Source organism: Trichosurus vulpecula, chromosome 4 (assembly GCF_011100635.1).
Source record: "Trichosurus vulpecula isolate mTriVul1 chromosome 4, mTriVul1.pri, whole genome shotgun sequence".
In the NCBI taxonomy this organism is placed as follows: domain Eukaryota; kingdom Metazoa; phylum Chordata; class Mammalia; order Diprotodontia; family Phalangeridae; genus Trichosurus; species Trichosurus vulpecula.
Window position 1 is genome coordinate 285431385 of NC_050576.1, and position 22394 is coordinate 285453778.

The 22394-nt window shown below is 36.0% G+C and overlaps 1 protein-coding gene across 1 annotated transcript in view; it reads right to left on the minus strand.

The window, feature by feature from the left end:
• ATIC (5-aminoimidazole-4-carboxamide ribonucleotide formyltransferase/IMP cyclohydrolase) overlaps window positions 1–22394 on the minus strand; it is a 38607-nt gene that overhangs the window by 13083 nt on the left and 3130 nt on the right. The window contains exons 3-10 of the mRNA XM_036755114.1: window positions 17639–17715; window positions 16427–16493; window positions 10852–10940; window positions 9908–10059; window positions 9672–9828; window positions 6015–6140; window positions 5085–5192; window positions 3614–3699 (exon numbers count right to left, since the gene is read on the minus strand). Coding sequence (XP_036611009.1) covers window positions 3614–3699; window positions 5085–5192; window positions 6015–6140; window positions 9672–9828; window positions 9908–10059; window positions 10852–10940; window positions 16427–16493; window positions 17639–17715 — 862 coding nt within the window. The remainder of the gene's footprint in view (window positions 1–3613; window positions 3700–5084; window positions 5193–6014; window positions 6141–9671; window positions 9829–9907; window positions 10060–10851; window positions 10941–16426; window positions 16494–17638; window positions 17716–22394) is intronic.

Consider the following 22394-nt stretch of genomic DNA (forward strand, 5'->3'; position numbering starts at 1 on the left):
CTCAAATCCATCCTTCACAGAGTTAATAAATCTTCTGACCTGTGGACTCCTTCAGTTGCTCTCCTCTCTACAGGATAAAATAAAGACACTAATTTAGCACTCAGGCCCTTCTATCATGTTTCTGAACTATCCTTCCAGCCCTATTTCACAATTCTCCCCTCATCATAAATTCTATTCCAAACAAAGTAGGCTACAAATCATTCTTCAAAGTCTTACACTTCCTTGTCCCAGTAAATTCTAACAAGAATTAATGTGTGGAAAAAAAAATTCACTAAGCACGTATGTGCAAAGTGCTGTACTAAGAACTAGAACCTCTCCTCTCCACAGTGAAACCTGTTGAAATCCTCCTCTTCTGTCCCAGTCCAACTCAGTTAAATCCATGAAGTCCACAGAGTCTCCAAAGAAAGTGTCTTTACATTTGCGTTTCCCATTTATACTCTTAATGCTGTTCATGGAATCCTATACATACATGGAACTTAATCAAGTTTTAAAATTAAATTAAGTATATAAATGAAACCCTACTCTCTCCACTCTATTTCCAGTTAATACAGATAAGAAGTTAAAGAACTATTTGATATTCCTTCTAAAAAGACATTCACATCACCCGCCCCCCCCAAACACAAAGCCTGATAATGCTACAATTTTATACTTAAATGAGCCCTATAATATTTAAATTAGCATCAAAATAATGTTAATTACAAAAGTTGACCAATAACTTGAAGCCTAATATTTTGATTATCTCATGTCAAAAATATTCTTGATGTGCATTTAGAATCTGTTGTATATTCAAACCGGCTGCTAGATAAATAAATGGCACCTTTGCTTAAAGGGCAAAGATTAAATTCTAGTCAAATCTCAATTTGCGTACTATCTACATAAAATCAATTGATTCTAAATTAGGTATAATACCCCTCAAAGCAATAAAAGCCAAAGCCTATGTTCCACTTCTTAAATAGCTAATTTCTGTTTAGTTCCTATGAAAGCCCAAATGTGACCCTGCAAGAAAGATGTAGAGTATTCTTAATACTTATTAAAAAACTAGTGTGTCTGAACTGATTAAAACTTAAATTTGGCATGGATGATATTTTCTAGTAAGTATCTTAGGAATTCAAAATAGTTTTCCTACTCTTCTTTCTGAAATCCTATTGAATTTTAAATGGATTTGAAAATGTCCAATAAAATTAAATAAAAGTCCATGCTGGAGGTGACAATTTTAAAGGTACACAAGAATCAATTTAACATCTCAAAAAAGATTCTGAAAAGAATGAAAATGATCAGTCAGTATTACCACCGAAAAAAGAAAAAATATTGACCAAGATAGGAACTACCAACCCACTGTATTGTCGGTTGATACAAAAGAAAAAGCCCAATCAAAAATACAAAAATGTGAAATGATTTACAATCCTCTGAATAGGAAGATCAAGCAAGGGACAAAACATTTTGACACAGGTTAACCAAAAGGTAGCTCATGAGTTGCATGAGGAATGTCCTGTGAAATATCCAAATAGTACGCTTATAGACATTCGTTATTCAAATGTTTGTGAATGACATTTTACTAGTTGAATTTATCTCAAGAAAACTAAAGGGCCATCTTAATAAGGTATGTCTACAAAAGTCTTTAGGTATCCACACAGGGAAACCCAAGTGGATGAAGAATACTTATTACCTACATTACAATATGAAATTGAATGGATATCCCAAGGAACTAATGCATCTTCTATGTAGTGACCTTGGACAGTTCCTGCAGATGGACAGGAACTTGGGCTCAGAACTGAATAGGAGGAGAAGATTAGGCATTACTACTTTAGGGACAAAACACTGCACTCTTAGTGACTGCAAGCTGCTCCCTACTACCAAAGACAACCAATCAACACCAGGGGGCAATCAATGGAAAGAATTATGTAGGTTTAAATATATATTATGTTATCAATGATGAATTGCACAGAAAAAGACAGCATTAAAGACATTTAAGATCAGCAAAAGGAGGGGGAAATATGTATTAAAGAGAAAAGGGAAAACAGACATTCAGAATGATGCGCTAGGTTGCATAAAAGCCCAATGTGTGCAGCATAGACATTTTATGGAACATTTATTGATGGGGATATAAAACAGTCATTCAGAATAAGATGGCATAGATTAATTTCTATCTTCACCAGTGGAAGAAGTATTAATGGAAATATGATCACAGTTTCACTGAAGCATTGAGTATATTGCTAAAAATCATTCTAAGCCTGCAGGATCTGGGTCTCTTCACAAACTATACCCCAAAGTACTGAGTGCTCTATGCCAAGCCTAATGAAAAAAGCCTTTAGAGCTGAAACTTTTTTAGGAGCGTGAGGGTGAAAGTACAAGAACCACTCGTGGGTATTATCCCACTACTGATTGGCACTAAGGCTATTTCCAACCTGAGTTGTTCCTCCCCTCCTTAGGCAGCCCGGTGGCCTAGCCTTCCCCATCCATATTGATATTGGATGCAGATGCTTGAACCACTTAGCCCACTATGAATTAGAACACCCAAGCAATCCACCAGCCTTGGCCTCCCCAGCAGCAGCAATTACAGGAGAGCACTAACATACCCAGCTAACTACCCCTTTCCAATAAAGCATCAAGAACAGGATAATTAAATTTTTTGATATATTGGGGCTATTATTACAAACATCAATTATTTTAATGGTAGCTGCTGGATCATTAATGTACTAGGCTGTAACTCAGTAAAGTACCCAAGGACTTTTGAGATATCTAAATCTGTTTGTTGCCTCAGCTATGTTCTAGCCCTCACTTTTTAGTTTCTAGTAGCCCCACCCCTTTATAGCTGATAACTGGCAGATACAACTTTGGTTTTTCTATAAAACATTAAAGCCCCTGGCCCAAAAATTGTTCTAGGTCTCCTGTGAGGGAGAATGTAAGAGGCCTATAACAGCTCTTTTGTGCAGTAGAAGAATTAGTAGAAACTATAGGAATTAGTCTGTGATACTGAACTACTCTCAGTCACCCAGGCTTAAATTTCAATGTTATCTCTGACTCCTCACTTTCATTCACCCCATCTATCCCATCCAATGACAAATTTTGTTTTACCTCCACAACATCTCTAACATATGCACCCATGTCTCCATTCATAGTCACCACTGAATTTAGGTCCTAATCACATCTGGTAAGGATTATTAAATTTAATAAAACATATATTAAGTGCCTACTATGTTCCAGGCACTGTACAGCAACAGCTTTCTAACTGATCATCTTTCTCAAGTCTATCCCCATTCCAATTCATCCTCTACTCAGCTGCTGCAATGATTTTTTTCCTATATTGTAGATCTGATCACGTCCCTCTCCTACTCTATAAATTCCGATCACCTCCTACCACCTCCAAAATAAAATAAACTCCTCTGTTTGGAATTTGAAGCTCTTAATAATCTGAATAACAAATTCCATAATCTAGTTTTGGTAACTGTGAAAAATATTAAATGACAAAACATATCATTGATTTGCAAATGGTAGAAGAGTTAGTGTGTCTATTTGTTCTCTGAGTTAAATTTCTAGGAGACAGTTTTGAATATTTTATTTTTAAAAAGATTTGCCAATATTATTGAAGAACTAGCTGAAATCTTTTACTAACCTCTCTGGAGATGATTTTAGCAGTAGTGACATCACAAGCATCAGATATAGCAATAAAGTCACCAAATGATGACATTCTATCAGCTCCTGGAAATAAAATACAAAATTATGTAATTTCAAAATACTAAAAGCTATGCTAAAAAAGCTATGCTAAAAGCTATCCTATGCTGTTTTGGTGCAAAGTCTGTAGGTAACATGAAAACCACAAGTTCTTGGAATCAAAATAAGAATTATATAAAATATCATTTGGGGAAGAAAAACTTTCCTTAACTGTAATGAACAAATTCAAAGTTCATATTCATAATATAAATCCCTAAACCTGACCCTCTTCTTACTAACCGATGGCAACACCACAATCTTAGTCACCACGATTTCAAACTGCAGTCATCTATAATTTCTAGATCTGGATCCAGATTCTGCCACTTACATGTCTTTGTGACCTTGACGAAGTCAAGTAATCTTGCTAGGCCTGTTTCCCCAAGTATAAAGTGTGTGCTCCTGTGATCTACTAGTGGCTATGTCTGTGATTCTACCTCCACAATACTGCTTACACCCATTCTTCCCTTTCTACCCTTTCTTCCCTTTCTACCAGAGCTTTCCACTGGTCTCCCTTGAAGCTCTTCTCTACTCTATCCTTCTAGCCTACAGTACAAAATACAAACTTTCTGCTCCAGGGCCCTTTACAACATGGCTACCTTTCCATTCTTTTATGTTCTTTGAGTTCTTCTTAGTATTCCCTTGGCTAATCTTATTCCTTTCAACCTCTATTCATTTGTTCCCACCATCTTATTTCCTTCTAGTCGTTTAAAGCAGACTTCATGTAACACAAATCATTGCTGAAGCAACAAATTCGCCTACCCAACCCCCATAAAAGATTGTTTTTCAAATTACTCAAAACCCTCAAAAGTACTCCACAAAAAGTACTTCTAAGTTACTAAAATGGAATATCAAGGCATTCCCCACCTAACATCAATTTATTCTATAAAGAGAACATTAAATTAACCACTACAAGGGACCATAAGCTTCCTTAAGATTGAGATTATAAATGGGTGATCAACCAAATGATAAGCTAGTTTCAATACCACTTAAGAACAGTTATTTAGATTTATAAACAGATATTTAGATCCAGACTAGAAAACATCTAGTCCAACTCCTCTCCTTTTTAACAGCTGAAGAAAGTAAAGCCCAGAAAGGTCAGTACCTTGCCCAATGTCACACGGACAGTAAAGTCCTCTGACTCCGCAGTCCATAGACAACAATTTTTCTGTTGTACCATGCTGCTTCATCAAGATCTTAACATTAGGCTTGGAAATAAATTTACAAATGACATTCAACTAAACAATATATTTAGATATGCCTGAAAAACTTAAAACATGCTGAAATAACATTTTCTAAGGAAGCGCCATTAATTTCTTATCACACTACTATTCAAGATAAATAGTACTTGTCCTTTCCATTTACTATCCTCCTACCTCTTGCTCTTGCATATGCAGTTGACAATGGAGTAAGGCTCTTGTAGAGATCATGAACCATGCAAACTTTAGCCTCTTCCTCACTAAGTGGTATTCCAACAGCAGCACCTGGTGGACAAAACCATAAAACCATTCCAAATTTCACCTTAAGAGTTACAACATTCGTATGCAGGCCTACAGCTGACCAATATGTGAATAGGAAGGGAGAATGGCAGTTTTGATGGGTTTAGGCTGGGCGCTGAAGAAATGATTAGCTGTAGTCCCTGGGTTATAGGGACTGCCAAATATTCTCAGTTAGTAGTATATAATCATCTCTCATTTAGGCACCTCCCCTTCCTAATCTCTAAGGAACACAGTACTCCCATTAGACTCTAGCTATGTTGTGCCTAATAAGGTGAGGTCACCTCCTTCCACCATGTCTTTATTTTTGACAAGCTGGCTCTGAGCAGTGAGAAGGAAACCTGTGTGAAATACAGGCCATGGGTTCCTTTTTAGTCCATCTTGGTTCCACATTTATCCTACTGTAGGTCAGGTTTTCCTTCTCTATCATATTCTTAATCATTTGTTTTATGACATGTTAATTTTCAGTCGTTCTAAAAATACAAAAATTTGGCTTCCAAAAAACTGCTATGACCTCAGTTTCTCAATTTCCTATCTTGGATTCTGATCTGTAAGATAGTTATGTCACCTGCCCCTTCTATGTCATACAGGCACTTTAGCAGTAAATCTGATAAAATGTGAAATGTTTTTTACAGCTCAGGACAAAATCATCACACAAACTGATAACTAGTAACAACATGGCAAAGATGGCTTCAGGCATCAGAGATTTTAATAGCAGCTCGAGATGTTAAAGATGGAAACTAAAGTAAGAATGAGACATTTTGAGCATCTCCGGGGTAAAATATTTTGGCTAAAAATAAGATGTATTACCTGCTGGACTGACATGCTTGAAGGAGGTAGCTGCTGGAATGCCTAGAGCTTCTCTGAGTTCTCTCACTAGCTGCCAGGCATTCAAGGCATCACATAGGTTTATAAACCCAGGGGATCCATTCAGAACTGCATATGAGACATATAGATACATTTTAAACATCAAACCACAAATTTCGAATGAAGAGCATATTTCATTTAATGTCCTCCTCCTTGCTGCGTGTAGACACACGTGCACACACACACACACACACACACACAAACACAATTTTGTTGTAGAAGTTAAAGCTATACTAAAAGATCACCTAGTTGTTACTTTAACAAGAAAACATATTACTGATCTTACAAATAAACTGCAGGTCATTTTGCCTAATTAAAAATAACAAAGGATAAATGGGGAGAAAATTTGTAATTCAAACTATTGTGAAAATCAATGCTGAAAACTAAATATGTCAAATAAATAAATTTAAATTAAAAAAAAAACAAAAAAAAAAACAACAAAGGATGCCTAATATGCAAAACCAACAAGGGACAAGATACTCACTCACATAATAATACTCTTTCTTTTCAAAACTATTTTACTACTAAATGGAGAGGTTGGGAAGAAATGTGTAATACTGCCCAAAAAGATTGCAGAGTTAATATTCCTAGACTATCCCTTAGCTAATGAGAATTTAAATTGTCACAGACCACCATTTAAAGGGTAGTAAGAATAATGAGGTATTCAAGGTTGTTTAATTCTCAAATCACTGCCAAACTAGAAAAGATTTTTATTCTTACTGAGACAAAAACAAGACCTAATTCTCTACCCCCGCCCCCGAAAAATCTCTTTAAGTACATAATATAAATAAAAGGCTGGATATTACTGAAGAACTAAATGACACTTTCTGTTGATTTTTCTAAATACAGAGAGATAAGCAAATTTATAATAAAGACCAATAGAACTATGATAAATGCTTTCCTTTTTCACTTTAAAAAAAAAGCAACAACTGCAAAATACAAACATGTTCCCCAGATAACACTGGTGGAAGCAAAAGAATAAAAAATTTTCAACTAAAATCACTACTTATAGAAACGTTTGGACAAATTAAACACAAAACAGAACTTGTAGGTTACGTAAGAGGTTATGAGTTTGTATTTGGTTTCTTCTAAATTACTACGTTCAAATACTGAAGGACTTGAGATACATTTTTCTTCCAACTAATGACATAACATCTGCCAAGGCAAATTTCCAAGTCTTGTAGAAATACCCTTAACTCCAACACCCAAGAGTTAGTGAGGAAAAAATATTGAAAATATAAAACATGGACAGAAAAACTGATTTCCTCAATTTACCTTTCCAATCTTCCACTCAAATCCTACTCCAGGGATTCATCATCCATGGAAGCATTCTGCATTCTCAGTCTGTATCAGTACAATATAACCCAAGTGATGGCACAACCTACCAAGCAGCTGGAAAGCCTCTGACTATGTCAGTGACATATCATGTATATGTATAAAAGTTTCTGCTATCTGAGGACCGGCCTACCTAAAATTGGAGAAATTCATCATCATTAGTGTGATGAACTATTTTGTCCATGGCAGCTATGGGCCATCTACTGAAGTACACCTGAATTCCAATCCACATGAAGTGGAGGGAGTGACTAAAACGAAATCCCAGATTTTTGAAAGATATAGTGATTATAAGCATAATAAATCTGACAATCTGAATTAGACCAAATACAACTACAAATAATTTGGGGGTGGGGTGAGAGGAAGAGATCTACAGTATGTTAGAATTTAATTTGGGGAAGCAGGGGAAGAGAGTATCACCTACTAGTAAATTTAGTTTTTCATTAAATGCACTCTGGATTATATGTAGTACACTAGGAGCAACACTACCAGGTCACAGAAATATTAAATGAGGATGACAATCTGTTGTACAGTTGTAGATAATTGGAAATAAACTGTTTTCTACTCAATTTTTCATTGATTTAACACAAACCCATGAATTCCAAATTTACAATTTATTAAGAAAGTTGTATTTCCAAATCCTATCATCATGAACTGAAAACAGACATTTTTCTTTTCAAGAATACCCTGCCTTCTTTTTTGTTGGTGAAGTACACCCCAAGTGGACTGATTTCTAGTCACGGCACAATTAGCTTGCTTTTCCTTGGAATGGAATTCTGTATTTGATATTTTAAATTATTTTTTGGTTATGTACTCATATACTAAGTACTTTTTAGTAAGGAAAATGGGGGGTATATTTATATATGGAGACAGGGAAGGAAGAGGGGGGCTCTAAATGAGTCAACATACTAAACAAAAAAACTGAAGAATCTTACTTTAACTAAATTCTACACTTGTCTCTGACTGAATCATGAAAACAGCAAAGTCAGAAGGAAACAAAATAATGCTATCGTAACTAGGAAAATACCCCAAATAGGTAAGAAAGAGAAAAAAGATCTCATATACACGAAAAAACTTAGAAAGGTATCTTCTCAAATAGCAAAGAACTGGAAAAGCTGAGTATCCACTGACTAGGAATGGCTGAAAAAATTGTGGTATATCAATGTAATGGAATATTACTGCATTATAAGAAATTACAACTACTGAGAATTCAGAGAAACTAGGAAAGATTCAAAGGAACTGACACAAAATGAAATAAAAATTTATGCATGACTACAATGGTGTAAAAGAAAATAGTTAAACGTTTAGATCTCTGATCAAGATAGCAGCCAGCTGGGACATCAGAGAACTAAAAGTGAATGATGCCTCTGAGCGGTACACTACAAATGTGGAACCAAGCACAAGCTTTCAAACACAGCCAATCTATTTTGTTTGGATTGACTTTTTTAATACTGGATGGCTCTGCTAAGGAAAAATGGAAAAGACAGTGATATGAGAAATAATTTTAAATATTTAAAAAGAAAAAATAAAACTACAAATTCACTATTTTTGAAAGCTTTTTATTCATCAAAGGGGAAAACGGAGCCACAAAAACAGAGACTAGGAGAAAAACAGTCATTTGGCCCATTTAAGTGTAATGTTGATATTTCTAATTCTTTGGAAACAAGTAGATGGCCCATGTATTTGGGGAATGGCTAAATAAATTGTAGTACATGAATTTAATGGAATATTACTATGCCATGAGAAATCACACATGCGATGAATACAGAGAAGCATGGAAAGATCTACATGAACTGATACAGAGTGAAGTAAGTAAAGTCAAGAAAACAAGAGACCTAATACCACCAAAAAAATCCAAAAGTGAATGTTGCGAAATTACAAAGAACAACCATGTAGCTTGAAAGAAGGGATCTGAAGATACTTCCACTCTTCCCCTTTGTTGACGGGAAGAGGGTCGCAAATATTGTACGTTGTACAAATTTTTAGTTTTTCAATATATTAATAAATTTCAGTTTTTGGACTTTATAAAATACTATTTGTTCCCTCTGGAAGGGAAAGTGATGCTGGGAGACATAGTGACTTAAAAAAACAAAGACATTAACAAAATCTTACTTTAAAAAAAACTCATCATGAATGAAAAATCCTTGGGCTTCTCATAAAAGACTATAAAACCAAAACATTATCTTACTTAAAAAAGTAAAATGACTTCAAGTATTTCTGTATACATGGAAACAACTACACTGGACAAACACAAAATTAGAACTTTACCTGTAAGAGGAAGTCTGGGCTTCACTGTATATAACTGTGCAGGGGTCTGGTGAGGGTTCATTCCGTATCTTAAAGGAATCTGAGATATTCCTTTACTATATTCCTTCCTGAAATAATCTGATATTGCTTGATCATACTCAGCAGTATGAGTAAAGGCCTACAAACAAGACAACAGACATTTATATAATAATACAACCACATTATTTTTCAAAAAGCTTTTTCAAGTGCTTTCATACCTTTAATGCTAGCTGCCGTCTAGTCTCCATAGTAGTATCTTTAGCTTCAGAGTTTAGCATCTCAGTTGATACCACTTCATAATCTCCTGGTTCACATACTACTGTCACTCGAGCATGGTTTTTTGCAGCAGCTCTAAGTAAGGTTACTCCACCTGCAACAGAGCATCAAATCAATTTCACTTATCTATAAAATTATCTTCTTTTCAAAACAAATAAAATCTCAAATAAAATCTTCAATTTCATCTCTTGGGATGAAGACTAGACACTATTAAAAAAAATTCACTAAAAAATAAAGAATTAGGACACTCTTTACAAGAATAGACTAAGATGGGTAGAAAACAGTTAACTCTATTCAATAATAACGAAAGCCAAAATCAAATCTCAAAACTGTCCTCATTAGCGGAGCAGAGCCAGGAGAACATTATACACAACCACAGATATATGGATTCCGTGAGGACCAACCCTGACAGACTTCGCTCTTCTCAGCAACACAAAGTACAAAGACAACTCCAAAGGACTCACTATGGAGAATGTTATCTACATCCAGAGAAAGAACTACGAAGTATGAATGCAGATTGAGGCACATTTCATGCTCGCCTTCCCCTCCCCTTTTTTTTCTTTTTCTCTCTTTTGTTCTTGTTTGTGGGTTGGTTTTTTTTTTGGTCCTGTTTCTTCTTTCGCATGATTCATTTCATTGATCACAGCTCTTCTCCATAACTTGACTAGTGTGTAAATTAATTCAATGAGAAGTTATACGTGGAAGCTATATGGGATTCCATGCTGTCTTAGGGAGGGAGGGGGGGGGAGGGAAGGAAGAAAATCTGGAACTCAGAATTATGTAGAACTGACTGTTGTAAACTAAAAATAAAAAAAAATGCTATAATAAAAAAAACAATAAAAACTGTCCTCATTATATGCTCTACCAAAAATCCTCCCCAACTTACCAATATCAATTTGTTCAACAGCTTCATCAACAGTTACATTTGGAGAAGCCACAGTCTTCACAAAGGGATATAGATTACAAACAACAACTCTGAAGATGGAAAAAAATTAGAATTCACTGAAATGTAAATTATCAAATTTCGTAACCTAAAAAAAGCAATACAATCTAAAAAATGAAAATAATCAACATAAATAGATTGAATAGACTAAAATCAGCATTAAAATCAGAAATACTAAAGTATTTAGTGCATTTTGCCATGAGTTCTACCTTTTTCAGACTCTAAATTCAGTGTGCATAAATCACCGTTATTAATACATGCCTTCTTAGGCCTGATGAAGTTCTATATGGTACAATAAAATAACGTTGGATTTGAAATCAAGAGGACTGGGGTTCAATTACTATGTGACTTTGAACAAATCCTTCACATCTCTAGGCCTATCTCCCAAACTGTGAAAGTGTCTAATCTATAAGCTGAAGAGTTTAAATACACCAAAGCGAACAAGGGGCTAATATCCTAATAGCTGCTCTTGTCCACAGACAAACCCGAGGTTTTCTGGAGGAAAAATTGGCATAATTATTTAATGCTATTGCCTCTTATGGAGCCAAATTTGGTGCCTCATATCCCAACTTCTCACTTCCCTTCCCAAAAAATTCCTACCCATGACTGCCTTGAGGAGCGTCTGAACATGTAGAACCAAAAAGGCTGGATTTGGACTCAAGTTCTGCCTCAGACACTAACTAGATGTGTGACTCTTAGCAGATCATTTAACACTTTCTAGCCTCAGTTTCATCATCAGAAAAATAGGGATAATAATAAGCACCTATCCCACAGAGTTGCTATGAGGATAAAATGAGGTAACATGGCAAGTTCTCTGCAAACATTAAAAAGCTACACAAATACTATAATTGTTTTAAATGCTACAGTGTCCCGTCCCAAAGTATAAAAGCCTGAGGATATAAGGACAAATAAGAAAAGGGAGAAAATAAGAAAAAAAGCATCAAAAAACTTCTTATTTCAGCAGCGTGGGTTTAGCCAGTGTGATCCATGATAAAGAATACTGGACTTAGTCAACGCACCTGGAGCTGGACACTATGTCTGCAGCTTCCGTACTACCCACATGACCTTGGCCAGGTCCTTCAGCTTCTCCTTTACTCCCCACTCCCCTTGCCATGAAACCAGAAGGGGGAGAGACTAGATTACTCATAAGTTCCCTCTGGGTTCCATTTATAATATTCTAGTTTATACTGCAATAAATTCCAAGTGTGCAAACGACCTAAATATAAAAAGTAATAGTCTAATAAAACTAGGAGAAAAGAAGGTAATGATTTTCACAATTATGGAAAGGACAATTCATAATTAGATGTGGGATAGAAGAAATCATAAAAGACAAAGTAGTGATCTTGGTTATGCAAAATCAAAAATCTTTTGCACAAAACAAGAATCGATCCCGCTAAAACAAAAAGATATGCGTTGGGGAGAAAATCTTTGCATATGCCTAGGAAAAACCTGGTATTCAAAATGCATGGGGTCATAAAAAATATGAGATTAAAAGTTCTCTCTCAAAATACAAATGGTCAAATGATATGAAGTTGTCAATAGCTACTAAAAAATGTTCAAAATTATTAAAGCACTCCTGAGTTTTCACCTCATACCTATCAAACTAGGAAAAGCGCTAAAGATGACAAAATTTATTGTTGGAGGAGCTATAGAAAAACAAGGGTTAAATGGCTACTAATGGAGCTGTCAACTGGTTCAACCTTTTCAAAAAACAATTTGGAATTATGCAACACATAAGAAAGCTAGAGTTGGTTGACTATGCACCACTTCCCCTCACAGATGGCTACACCTGAACAAAGCCCTGAAATAAGCTAAGGCAAAGACCTGTATTCCAAGGTTGCACAGATCACAGGAGGCCAGAAAAAAAGGAAAAGGAAGTACATTAATTTGGCTGAGGGCAAATATGGATGGAAAGGCAGGCAAGGACTCAAAGGATAAAGGGCTCTGAATTGAGAGGAGCAAGGCTTGGATTTCAGAGACAAGATGGAGTCAGTGGGGCTTCCTGAGAAGCTGACAGGGCCTGTGCTTTAGTCACATGAATCCAGTAACTTTGTGCAGGATACTGACAGCAAGAAAAGATGTACACACACAAAAATGTCTAAAGCAACACTACCTGGGATAATAAAAACCTGTAAAGAAAACATGTCCAACTGGCACAGGGCTGAATAAGCTGTAGCATATATTATTGTGCCATAAGAAATGCCAACTATGAATTAACAGAAGTACAGGAAAACTTTCACTGAAGAAAGCAGGGTAAAGAGTAATAGGCACAATTACTTCAACAACATGAAGTTAAACATGGAGAGGCAACAAAATTGAGGCCAAAGAGTCATCATTCCTTCTATGCTGACGAAAATCAAGGACATAGATCTTCCTTTAGTCAAAAATACTGTTATTCAGGTAACGTAAGGATGTTTATTCAAAGAATATTTTGTCAAAATAAATGTATCAATAAATTGTTTTAAAAGTAAATGTCAGGAAGTTCCTGGGGGTGGAGCCAAGAGGACAGCTGAAAAGCAGGGACTTAGTTAAGCTCTCCCCCAAATCCCTCCAAACACCTGTAAAAAATGGCTCTGAACAAATTCTAGAGCTGCGGAACCCACGAAATAGCATTGGGAAGCAGGGCTCCAGACCAGGAGAGCCTGGATGGTCTCTGAGAAGGGTCTATCGCACGGTGCTGGGAGCGAAGCTCAGCCAAGCGTGGGCCGTGCCAGGACAGACCAGACCTGGAGTTATCCAGCTGGAACAGGCCTTGGAGCCATGAATCAGTGAGCTGTGGCAGTTACCAGACATCTCAACCCACAAATGCCAAAGATCAGGTTGGAGGGAAACTGTGGGATCAAGTTGAGACCTGTCCAGCCACCAACCCTTTGGGTGGTGGCGGCGGCAGCAGCAGGAAGCTCCCGAGGCTGCTTCCAGAGCTACAGCATCAGCTGCTTCCCGAGTCTGGGCTCACACAATGGGAGGAATCTAGCAGTGGATCACAGCGGGAGTGCAAGGAGCACTTTGTGGGCACAAAGGCAGGTTCTCTTGCTGTGCCCTGCTTCGATCTGGACTGCGGTCCTGGTTGGCAGTTCTTGGAGGAGGAGGAGCGCTGCTACGACAGAGTCAGGGGTGATGGTGAAGCAGAAATAGCTCTGAAAAAAGCAGTGCTTGGACCCTAAAGCTTGGGACAAAGTACTCTCTACTCTACAAACAGTCATATCCTGACAAAAAGCTCAAGGGTCAAATAGTTGGGTGGGAAGATGAACAGGCAGCGAAAACGAAACTCAGACTCAAACTTAAACTCTAGATTCCTTTTTTGGTGACTAAGAAGACCAAAACATACAACCAGAAGTCAACAAAGTCAAAGAACCTACATCAAAAGCCTCCAAGAAAAATATGAATTGGGCTCAGGCCATGGAAGAGCTCAAAAAGGATTTGGAAAAGCACATTAGAGAAGTAGAGGAAAGACTGGGAAGAGAAATGAGAATGATGCAAGAAAACCATGAAAAACAATTCAACCACTTGCTAAAGGAGACCCAAAAAAACACACTGAAGAAAATAACACCTTATAGAACAGACTAACCCAAATGGCAAAAGAGCTCCAAAAAGCCAATGGGGAAAACAATGCCTTGAAAGGCAGAATTAGACAAACGGAAAAGGAGGTCCAAAAGACCACTCAAGAAAATACTACCTTAAAAATTAGGAAGTGGAAGCTAGTGACTTGATGAGAAATCAAGATATTATAAAACAGAACCAAAGGAATGAAAAAATGGAAGACAATGTGAAATATCTCATTGGAAAAACCACTAACCTGGAAAATAGATTCAGAAGAGATAATTTAAAAATTATTAGACTACCTGATCAAAAAAAGAGCCTATACATCATCTTTCAAGAAATTATCAAGGAAAACTGCCCTAATATTCTAGAACCAGAGGATAAAATAGAAATTGAAAGAATCTACCAAACCCCTCTTGAAAAAGATCCCAAAAAGAAAACTCCTAGGAATATTGTCGCCAAATTCCAGAGCTCCCAGATCAAGGAGAAAATACTGCAAGCAGCCAGAAAGAAACAATTTGAGTATTGTGGAAACACAATCAGAATAACACAAGATCTAGTAACTTCTACATTAAGGGATCAAAGGGCTTGGAATATGATATTCTGGAGGTCAAAGGAGCTAGGATTAAAAGCAAGAATCACCTACCCAGCAAAACTGAGTATAATGCTCCAAGGTAAAATATGGATTTTCAATAAAATAGAGGACTTTCAAGCCTTCTCAGTGAAAACACCAGAGTTGAATAGAAAATCTGACTTTCAAGAATCAAGAGAAGCATGAAAAGGTAAAAAAGAAAGAGAAATCATAAGGGACTTACTAAAGTTGAATTGTTATGTTTATATTCCTAAATGGAAAGATGATGTGTGTAATTCAGAAGACCTTTCTCACTATTCCAGGAGTTGAAGGGAATATAGACAGAGGGCACAGGATGAGTTGAATATGAAGAGATGATATCTAAACATATGGAATAAATTTAAGGGGTGAGAGAGGAATATATTGCAAGAAGGAGAAAGGGAGTGATAGAATGGGGTAAATTATCTCACATAAAAGTGGCAAGAAAAAGCAGTTCTGTTCGAAGGGAAGAGGGGGCAGATGAGGGGGAATAAGTGAATCTTACTCTCATCAGATTCAACTGGGTATCTTACTTCACAGGAAAGTAAGGGGAAAGGGATAAAAAAAGTGGGGATGATAGAACAGAGGGCAGAGAGGAGGAGGAGGTAATCAAAAGCAAACACATTTGAAAAGGGACAGGGTCAAGGGAGAAAACTGAATAAAGGGGGACAGGACAGGATGGAAGGAAATATAGTTAGCCTTTCACAACATGAGCATTGTGGAAGTGTTTTACATAATGATACATGTGTGACCTATGTTGAATTGCTTGCATTCCTAGGGAGGGTGGGAGGGAAGGGAAGAGGGGAGAGAATTTGGAACTTGAAGTTTTATAAGCAGATGGTTAAAAAAAAAAAAAGGTTTTTTGCATACAGCTGGGAAACAAGATATATAGGGAATGGGGCATAGAAATCTATCCTGCCCTACAAGAAAGTAAGGGGAGAGGTGATGGGAAAGGGGGGAATGGGGTAAAAGAAGGGAGGGCTGACTGGGGAACGAGGCAATCAGAATATATGCCGTCTTGGAATAGGGGGAGGGTAGAAATGGGGAGAAAATTTGTAACTCAAAATCTTGTGGAAGTTAATGTTGAAAATTAAAATATTAAATAAAAATGAAAAAAAAGTAAATGTCAGTTCAGATAGTAATAACATGACAAAATTATCTCTTGGACAAGTTAAAGTTCTGTGATTTCTAGTTTCTAATCTAGATTACCCACGTATGTATGGACACACACATAAACATATGTTTAAGTGATCACTAAACAAAGAAGCAATAGCAATTGAGTTCTAGAATTTTATGAGAAAGGGGTTTGGTCATATTCATCACTCTTCTAGCTGATCTTGTGAAATTAATAAAGACTTAAAAAGTTACCTTATAAGACTGAAGTCAAGTGTGGCCATGTCAGCTTGATCTTCCAGAGAATTACGAGCCAAGATACCTGGTTTATCAAAGTTAGAGAGAAGTTAAAAAGTAAAATGAACAAAAAATTACTTGTTTCAGGAGTCCTCAACAAATCATTTTTATCACTTCCTCTACTCACCATTTAGTCACAATCAAAGCAAGGGGGGGATAGATGGAGGGAAATGTAATCTTATTGCCTCAAGTCACAAACCTACAAGTGAATCCTGACAGGACTACATGTCCAAATGAAATCACAGTGGAGCCCTAAACATAAGGCGGTGCACAGAGGACAGAAAGATTAGTAGCACTTGTCTACTACAGCAACTGGCCTTCATCGGGGGTGGGAAGCAGGATGGAAATACGGAATAAGGTTATAGAAAGCAGGCAAGGAGACAAGGACAAACACAAGAAAAGTGAGAAAATAAGAAAAAAGAAGCAACAAAAAATTTCTGTCTTGTTATTTCAGCAGCTTGAGGTTAGCCAGTGTGATCCATGATAAACACTGAACTTAGTCAATGCACTTGGAGTATACTCTGGTAGCTTCCAGGGTCCTTTGTCATCCTTCCTCAATGTTGGTTCACTGTGTACCCCAAAGGCTTCCCATAGGAAGAGGTGGCACCAGACTTGAGCTTAGAAATTAAGGTGAAGTATATTCTAGGATTATGCAAAATATGGGAGGCAAGAAATGAAAGAACAGGAAGTAGCCCAGTTAAGCAGAGGATGCATAGAGAAATAAGACTAGAAAGAAAGGCAAGGAACCATTCTATGAAGAGCTTTAAATGGCAAGCTTAGTAGCTTGTATTTTATCCCAAAGTCATCGAGAAGCCAATGAAGCTTCTTGAACAACAGAATGACACAGTCAGACCTGTGTTTTAGGAATATCAATTTTGCAATAATATAAAAGGAGAGAGACTGGGTGACAGGAGACCAATTAGGATGCTACTGCAGTGATAAGGGCTTCAAGTAGGAGAGTGGCCATAAGAAGAGTGAAGGGAAGGGAATCAAGAAATGTTCTGAGAACTGACAAAACTTGGTAACTGATGATGGGTAAAGAGAGAAGTAGGACTTGAGGATGACTCCATTCCTTCTACTCACTAATGCTTTTAAGTAAGCCATTCAAGAGTTTTCTAGGAAACCATTCCTATACATTTCAAGTTATAAGTACACCAAGCAAGTGCTTACCAGCATGAACTGCAGGATGCAGTGTTTTCACACGTCCTCCTAACATTTCTGGGAATCCTGTCAGTTCAGAAACATCCCTAGAAAAAAGTAAAAAGAACACAATGGTTTGTATTCAATGAATCATACAATTGATAGGTTCAAAAATATTTAAATTTCAACATGGGCAATTATACAAATGGGACACCTTTGTTTTTATTGATAGTTATTGTTTTTACATTCCCAGACTTCCCAAATCTCCTTCCATTCTGTCCTTATACAGCCACCTCTTACAGCAAGGAATTTTTTTTAAGAAAAAATATTTCAGCAAAACTTATCAATACATTGAAAAAAACCCAATGTTACATATACTGTTCCATACCCATGGATCCCTTCCCCACCCTTGCAGGATGGAGTATGTCTTCTCAAATTTCTTCTTCAGAGCCAACCTTGTTCTTTACAGTTCCACAATATTTACTTTCAACTGTTTTGTGGTTGTTTCCATTCATACTGTTGTAGTCCCTTTGTATATTTTTTCCTGGCTTTGCTTACTTTACTTTGTATCAGGTCACCTAAGTCTCTCCATGTTTCTCTGTATTCACCATATTCATTTCTTATAGCATAGTAATATCCAATTACATTCATATACCACAAAATTGAAGTGTATGTACTTTGCTTCAAGTTCTTTTGTTGGCACTAAGTGATATTTTAATGTATAGGGAGCCTTTGATTGGCCACTGACCTTCACTTGAAACTTTGGACCAAAGATTATGGACCTTTGAATCACCTAATTTAACTAATTCCAAATTGTTTTCCAAAGATGGCTGGAACCAGTAACAATGCAATAGAGTATGTCTATCTTCCCATAAACACTTATTATTCCCATCTTTGCTAATTTGTTGGATATGAGAAACCTAATTATTATTAATGATTTGGGGCATTCTTTCATGGGGTTTTCAATAGTTTGCACTTCTTTTTGAGAACAGTTTGTACATATCCTTTGTTCTTCTCTTTATCATGGATAACAAACCCTTTTCAGAAATATCTTTTCCCAGTCAGGCACTAGATGCATTCATTTTTTTTTCTGTGCAGAAGCTTTTTAAAATTTCATGTAATCAAAATTATATTCTTATCTTTTGTAACTATTTCTATCACTTCTTGGAATTGGGATTTCATATTCTACTCATAGCTGCATAGGTGTTAAGATCTGTTCTCACTTTTTTATGGTATACAGTAATACTTTAACATTCAGATCACATCCATTTCAATTTTTCTGTGGACCAGGAGTTAAGATTGGTCTAAATTTAATTTCTACCAGAACATTACATAGTTTTCTAGTTTTTTTTAATCAAAAAGGGAGTTGATCTCTAGGTAAATTTTTAGATTTATCAAACACTGGATTATTGAGTTCCACTGATCTACTTTCTATTTTTTACCACAGTACCAAACGTTTTTGATGCCTGCTGCTTTTTAATTCATTCTTAAATCTAAAAGTGCTATCCTCTATTCATTCCAACCCTTTTTTCATTACATCCTTTGATATTCTAGATCATTTGTTCCTTCAAATGAATTTTGCTTTAATTTATCGCCATAAAATATTCATTTGACAATTTGATTGGAACAGCATTAAAAAGGGAAATTAACTTTGGTAGTATTGTCATTGTAATTATGCTGACACAGCCCGACCACGAGCACTGAATATTCCTCCAGCTATTTAAGCTGTTCTTTATTTAAGAAGTATTTTTCACTGAATCTATATAAGCATAGAATGTGTAGCCTCAGATATCCATTTTGTACCTAGTTCGAATGAGGTTTACTTCTCTATTATTGTTTGAAATGGTTCTGATTTTCATGAGCCTATTTTATAGCCAGCAATTTTGCTGAAGCTAGCCTCAATCTTTTTTTGCTTAATGCTTAGGATTGAAGTAAAGTATCACATCACCATCAAATAAGGAGTTTTGTCTCCTCTGTCTGTCTTTAACTTTTTTCTTTTCTTATTGCTATTATTAGCATTTCTAAAACTATACCAAATAAGGAGAGGAAACATTCTTTACTCCTATATTTATTGGGAAATGTAGTATGTATACACCCATTTCATAGGATAATTGCTTTTCGTTTTAGGAGATACTTTTCCTCATATTAAAAAAATACCTCTCTATTCTTAATAGTTTATAGGGTTTTTAGCATAAGAAAGTATTGTACTTTGTTCACAGGCTTTTTCTACGCCTACTGAGAAAATTATGCAATGCCAACTTTTGTTTTTATTGTGACTATATTGTTTTCCTAATGTTTAACCATAGTTGGTATAAATCCAATTTGGCTGTAATAAATGATTTCTTAAATTGCTATAGTCTGAAAGGATTTTATTTTTAAATAAATACATGTTCATTAATGATATTGGTCTATATTTCTTTGCTTTATCTTTAGGTATTAGGATATTTGTCTCAAAAAGGTTAGTAGAATGCTTTCTCAATTTTTGACAATCTGTAGTATTAATTGTTCTTTAAAAGTTTAGTAGAACTTTCTTGTTTACTTGACTATTGTGTAAATAAGTTTGATGTGAAGTTTTCTATAGAATCTATATCAGACTACATGCCGTGTGGGGGCGGAGTGGGGAGAGGCAAGGGAAGAAAATCTGAAACTCAAGAACACGTAGAACTAAGTGTTGTAAACTAAAAATAAAAAAATCTAACTAAAAAAAAAAAGTTCTTGTTAATCCATCAGGCCCAGAAGTATTTTTCCCTTTTAGAATTTTTATGACTAGTTTCATCAGCTTTTTAGTGACAAGATTACTTAAAATCTCTGTTTGACATTCTCTAGGTTTGGGTATTGAATGTACATTTGCTAGACATTCTAAAGCCAAAGGGAGAGAGGAAGGAACCAGAAATATATAAATAAGCAACATTTTATTTTGTGTACTTCAAAGACCTCAAAAGATACTGTTAAATTTAGAAGGTATAATACATAATAATTGGATTCTCATTGAATCATTTTTATTTTCAGTAGTATCAATAGACTGTCAATAGTTGAAACTATTCTTAAGAAATTTGTTATTGCTCTTTTGTTTTCACATCATTTACATTTCCCAATACAGGGTATCCCAAAAGTTATAGTATAGTTTTAAGCTTTAACCTTTAAGGCCCCTGCCCTATCCCATGTAACAAAGAATAACAAAAAGAAAAATACCAGCCTAGTAAAAATACGCAATACATCAATCAAGTAGGACATTATATGTAGTGTTCTATATGCATAGTCCCTACCAGTACAATGAAGGCAGCAGAGAAAGGCATGTTCTCATCTCTTTGGAACAAACCTTGCTCATTAAAATTAGCAATTTTGACTATTACTGTTCTTTCCATTTACGTGACTGACAATCCTTGTGTACAGTGTTTTCCTGATTTTGCCTCCTTCATTTGAATCTTGAAAATCTCCCTATTCTTTATTTTTCAATCATCATTTTTATAGTATATTCTCTTACATTTTATGTACCATAATATTCACCCACTCCCCAATTAATGGCTATCTACTTTTTTCCAAAATTTTCTACTACAGAAAGTACTGCTAAAATTTTGTTGAATGTTGGTCACCTTCTCCCCCCTCCCCATTTTTAACCTTTATGAGATATATGTCTAGTATTGGGATCCCTCAAAGGGTTGTGGTGTTAAGGTGATTAAAGATCTTCTCCACCCATTCATCCCCTTAATAGGCCTCGGGTGGAGCTAGTTAAGGGAAGCTTGATTAGGGGAGACTTTTTTGTGAGAAGGCCCACATCCTTATGCTAATTAGGTCAGGAGTGAAGGGGGGGCCTAAAAAGGCGTGGGGTGTGTGTGTGTGTGTGTGTGTGTGTGTGTGTATATAAAAATAAATGAGCTCGTGGATGCGCATCCACCTTTCAGAATTGCAAGGGGTCTCAGAACAGGGGGAAGAGAAGACACAGGAAAACAGACAACTAGGATTTGTGAGTGACACAATTGCTGCTATGCAGAATTGGAATTACTGGTTTTGGGATTTGATCCTCTGGTCTCTGAGTAAATGTTTTACTTCTTCTATATGGAGAGTCTCTTATGTTCTGGGATACAGAATTATATAGGCATATTTATGGTCACAATCAATATTGTGACACTTGCCTTACAGATACAAGGTATAGACACTGTAGTCACTTTCTTAGCATAATTCCAAACTGCTCTCCACAAGGGGTGATCACAGACTTCTGAACACTGAATGTCTATATGGATTGAAATAAATTTATCTGTCCCATTCAATAGTCTGTTCTTAGAACGGACTGTATTTCCAAATAGAAGAATATGGAGACATACATCTAAAGCAATGAAGTAGCAAGAGGAATTAGAGCTGAGTTTTACCATGCCACTACCTACGCATGGATCCAAAAGCCAGTTTCCATTCTCAGTCCAAACACCTGAAGATGTTCTATTTTCAGCAATATATTAGAAAGTTCCTTTAAAATTTTAAGTTCTAAGCAAGCATACTGTTTTATAGAACACAAAGCATTAACAATCTTCATCGCTAATATTTCTGCATGTGTAACTTATATCTGAGGCATAGGAACATAAATTAGCATTTCTTTCAAAGCAAAATATTTTATTTTACTTTCTTCTATACTTTTAATCGGATTTGATCTAAATCATTTGATCAGGAAATTTAATAAGGGCCCTGATGCATATGTAACTCTTGCTTAAGAAATTGGCTTTAGAATCTTCAGGGATTTTCTGTATCTAAAAGCAAAAAAAAAAATCTTCATCAAGTATATTCTTTATAATCT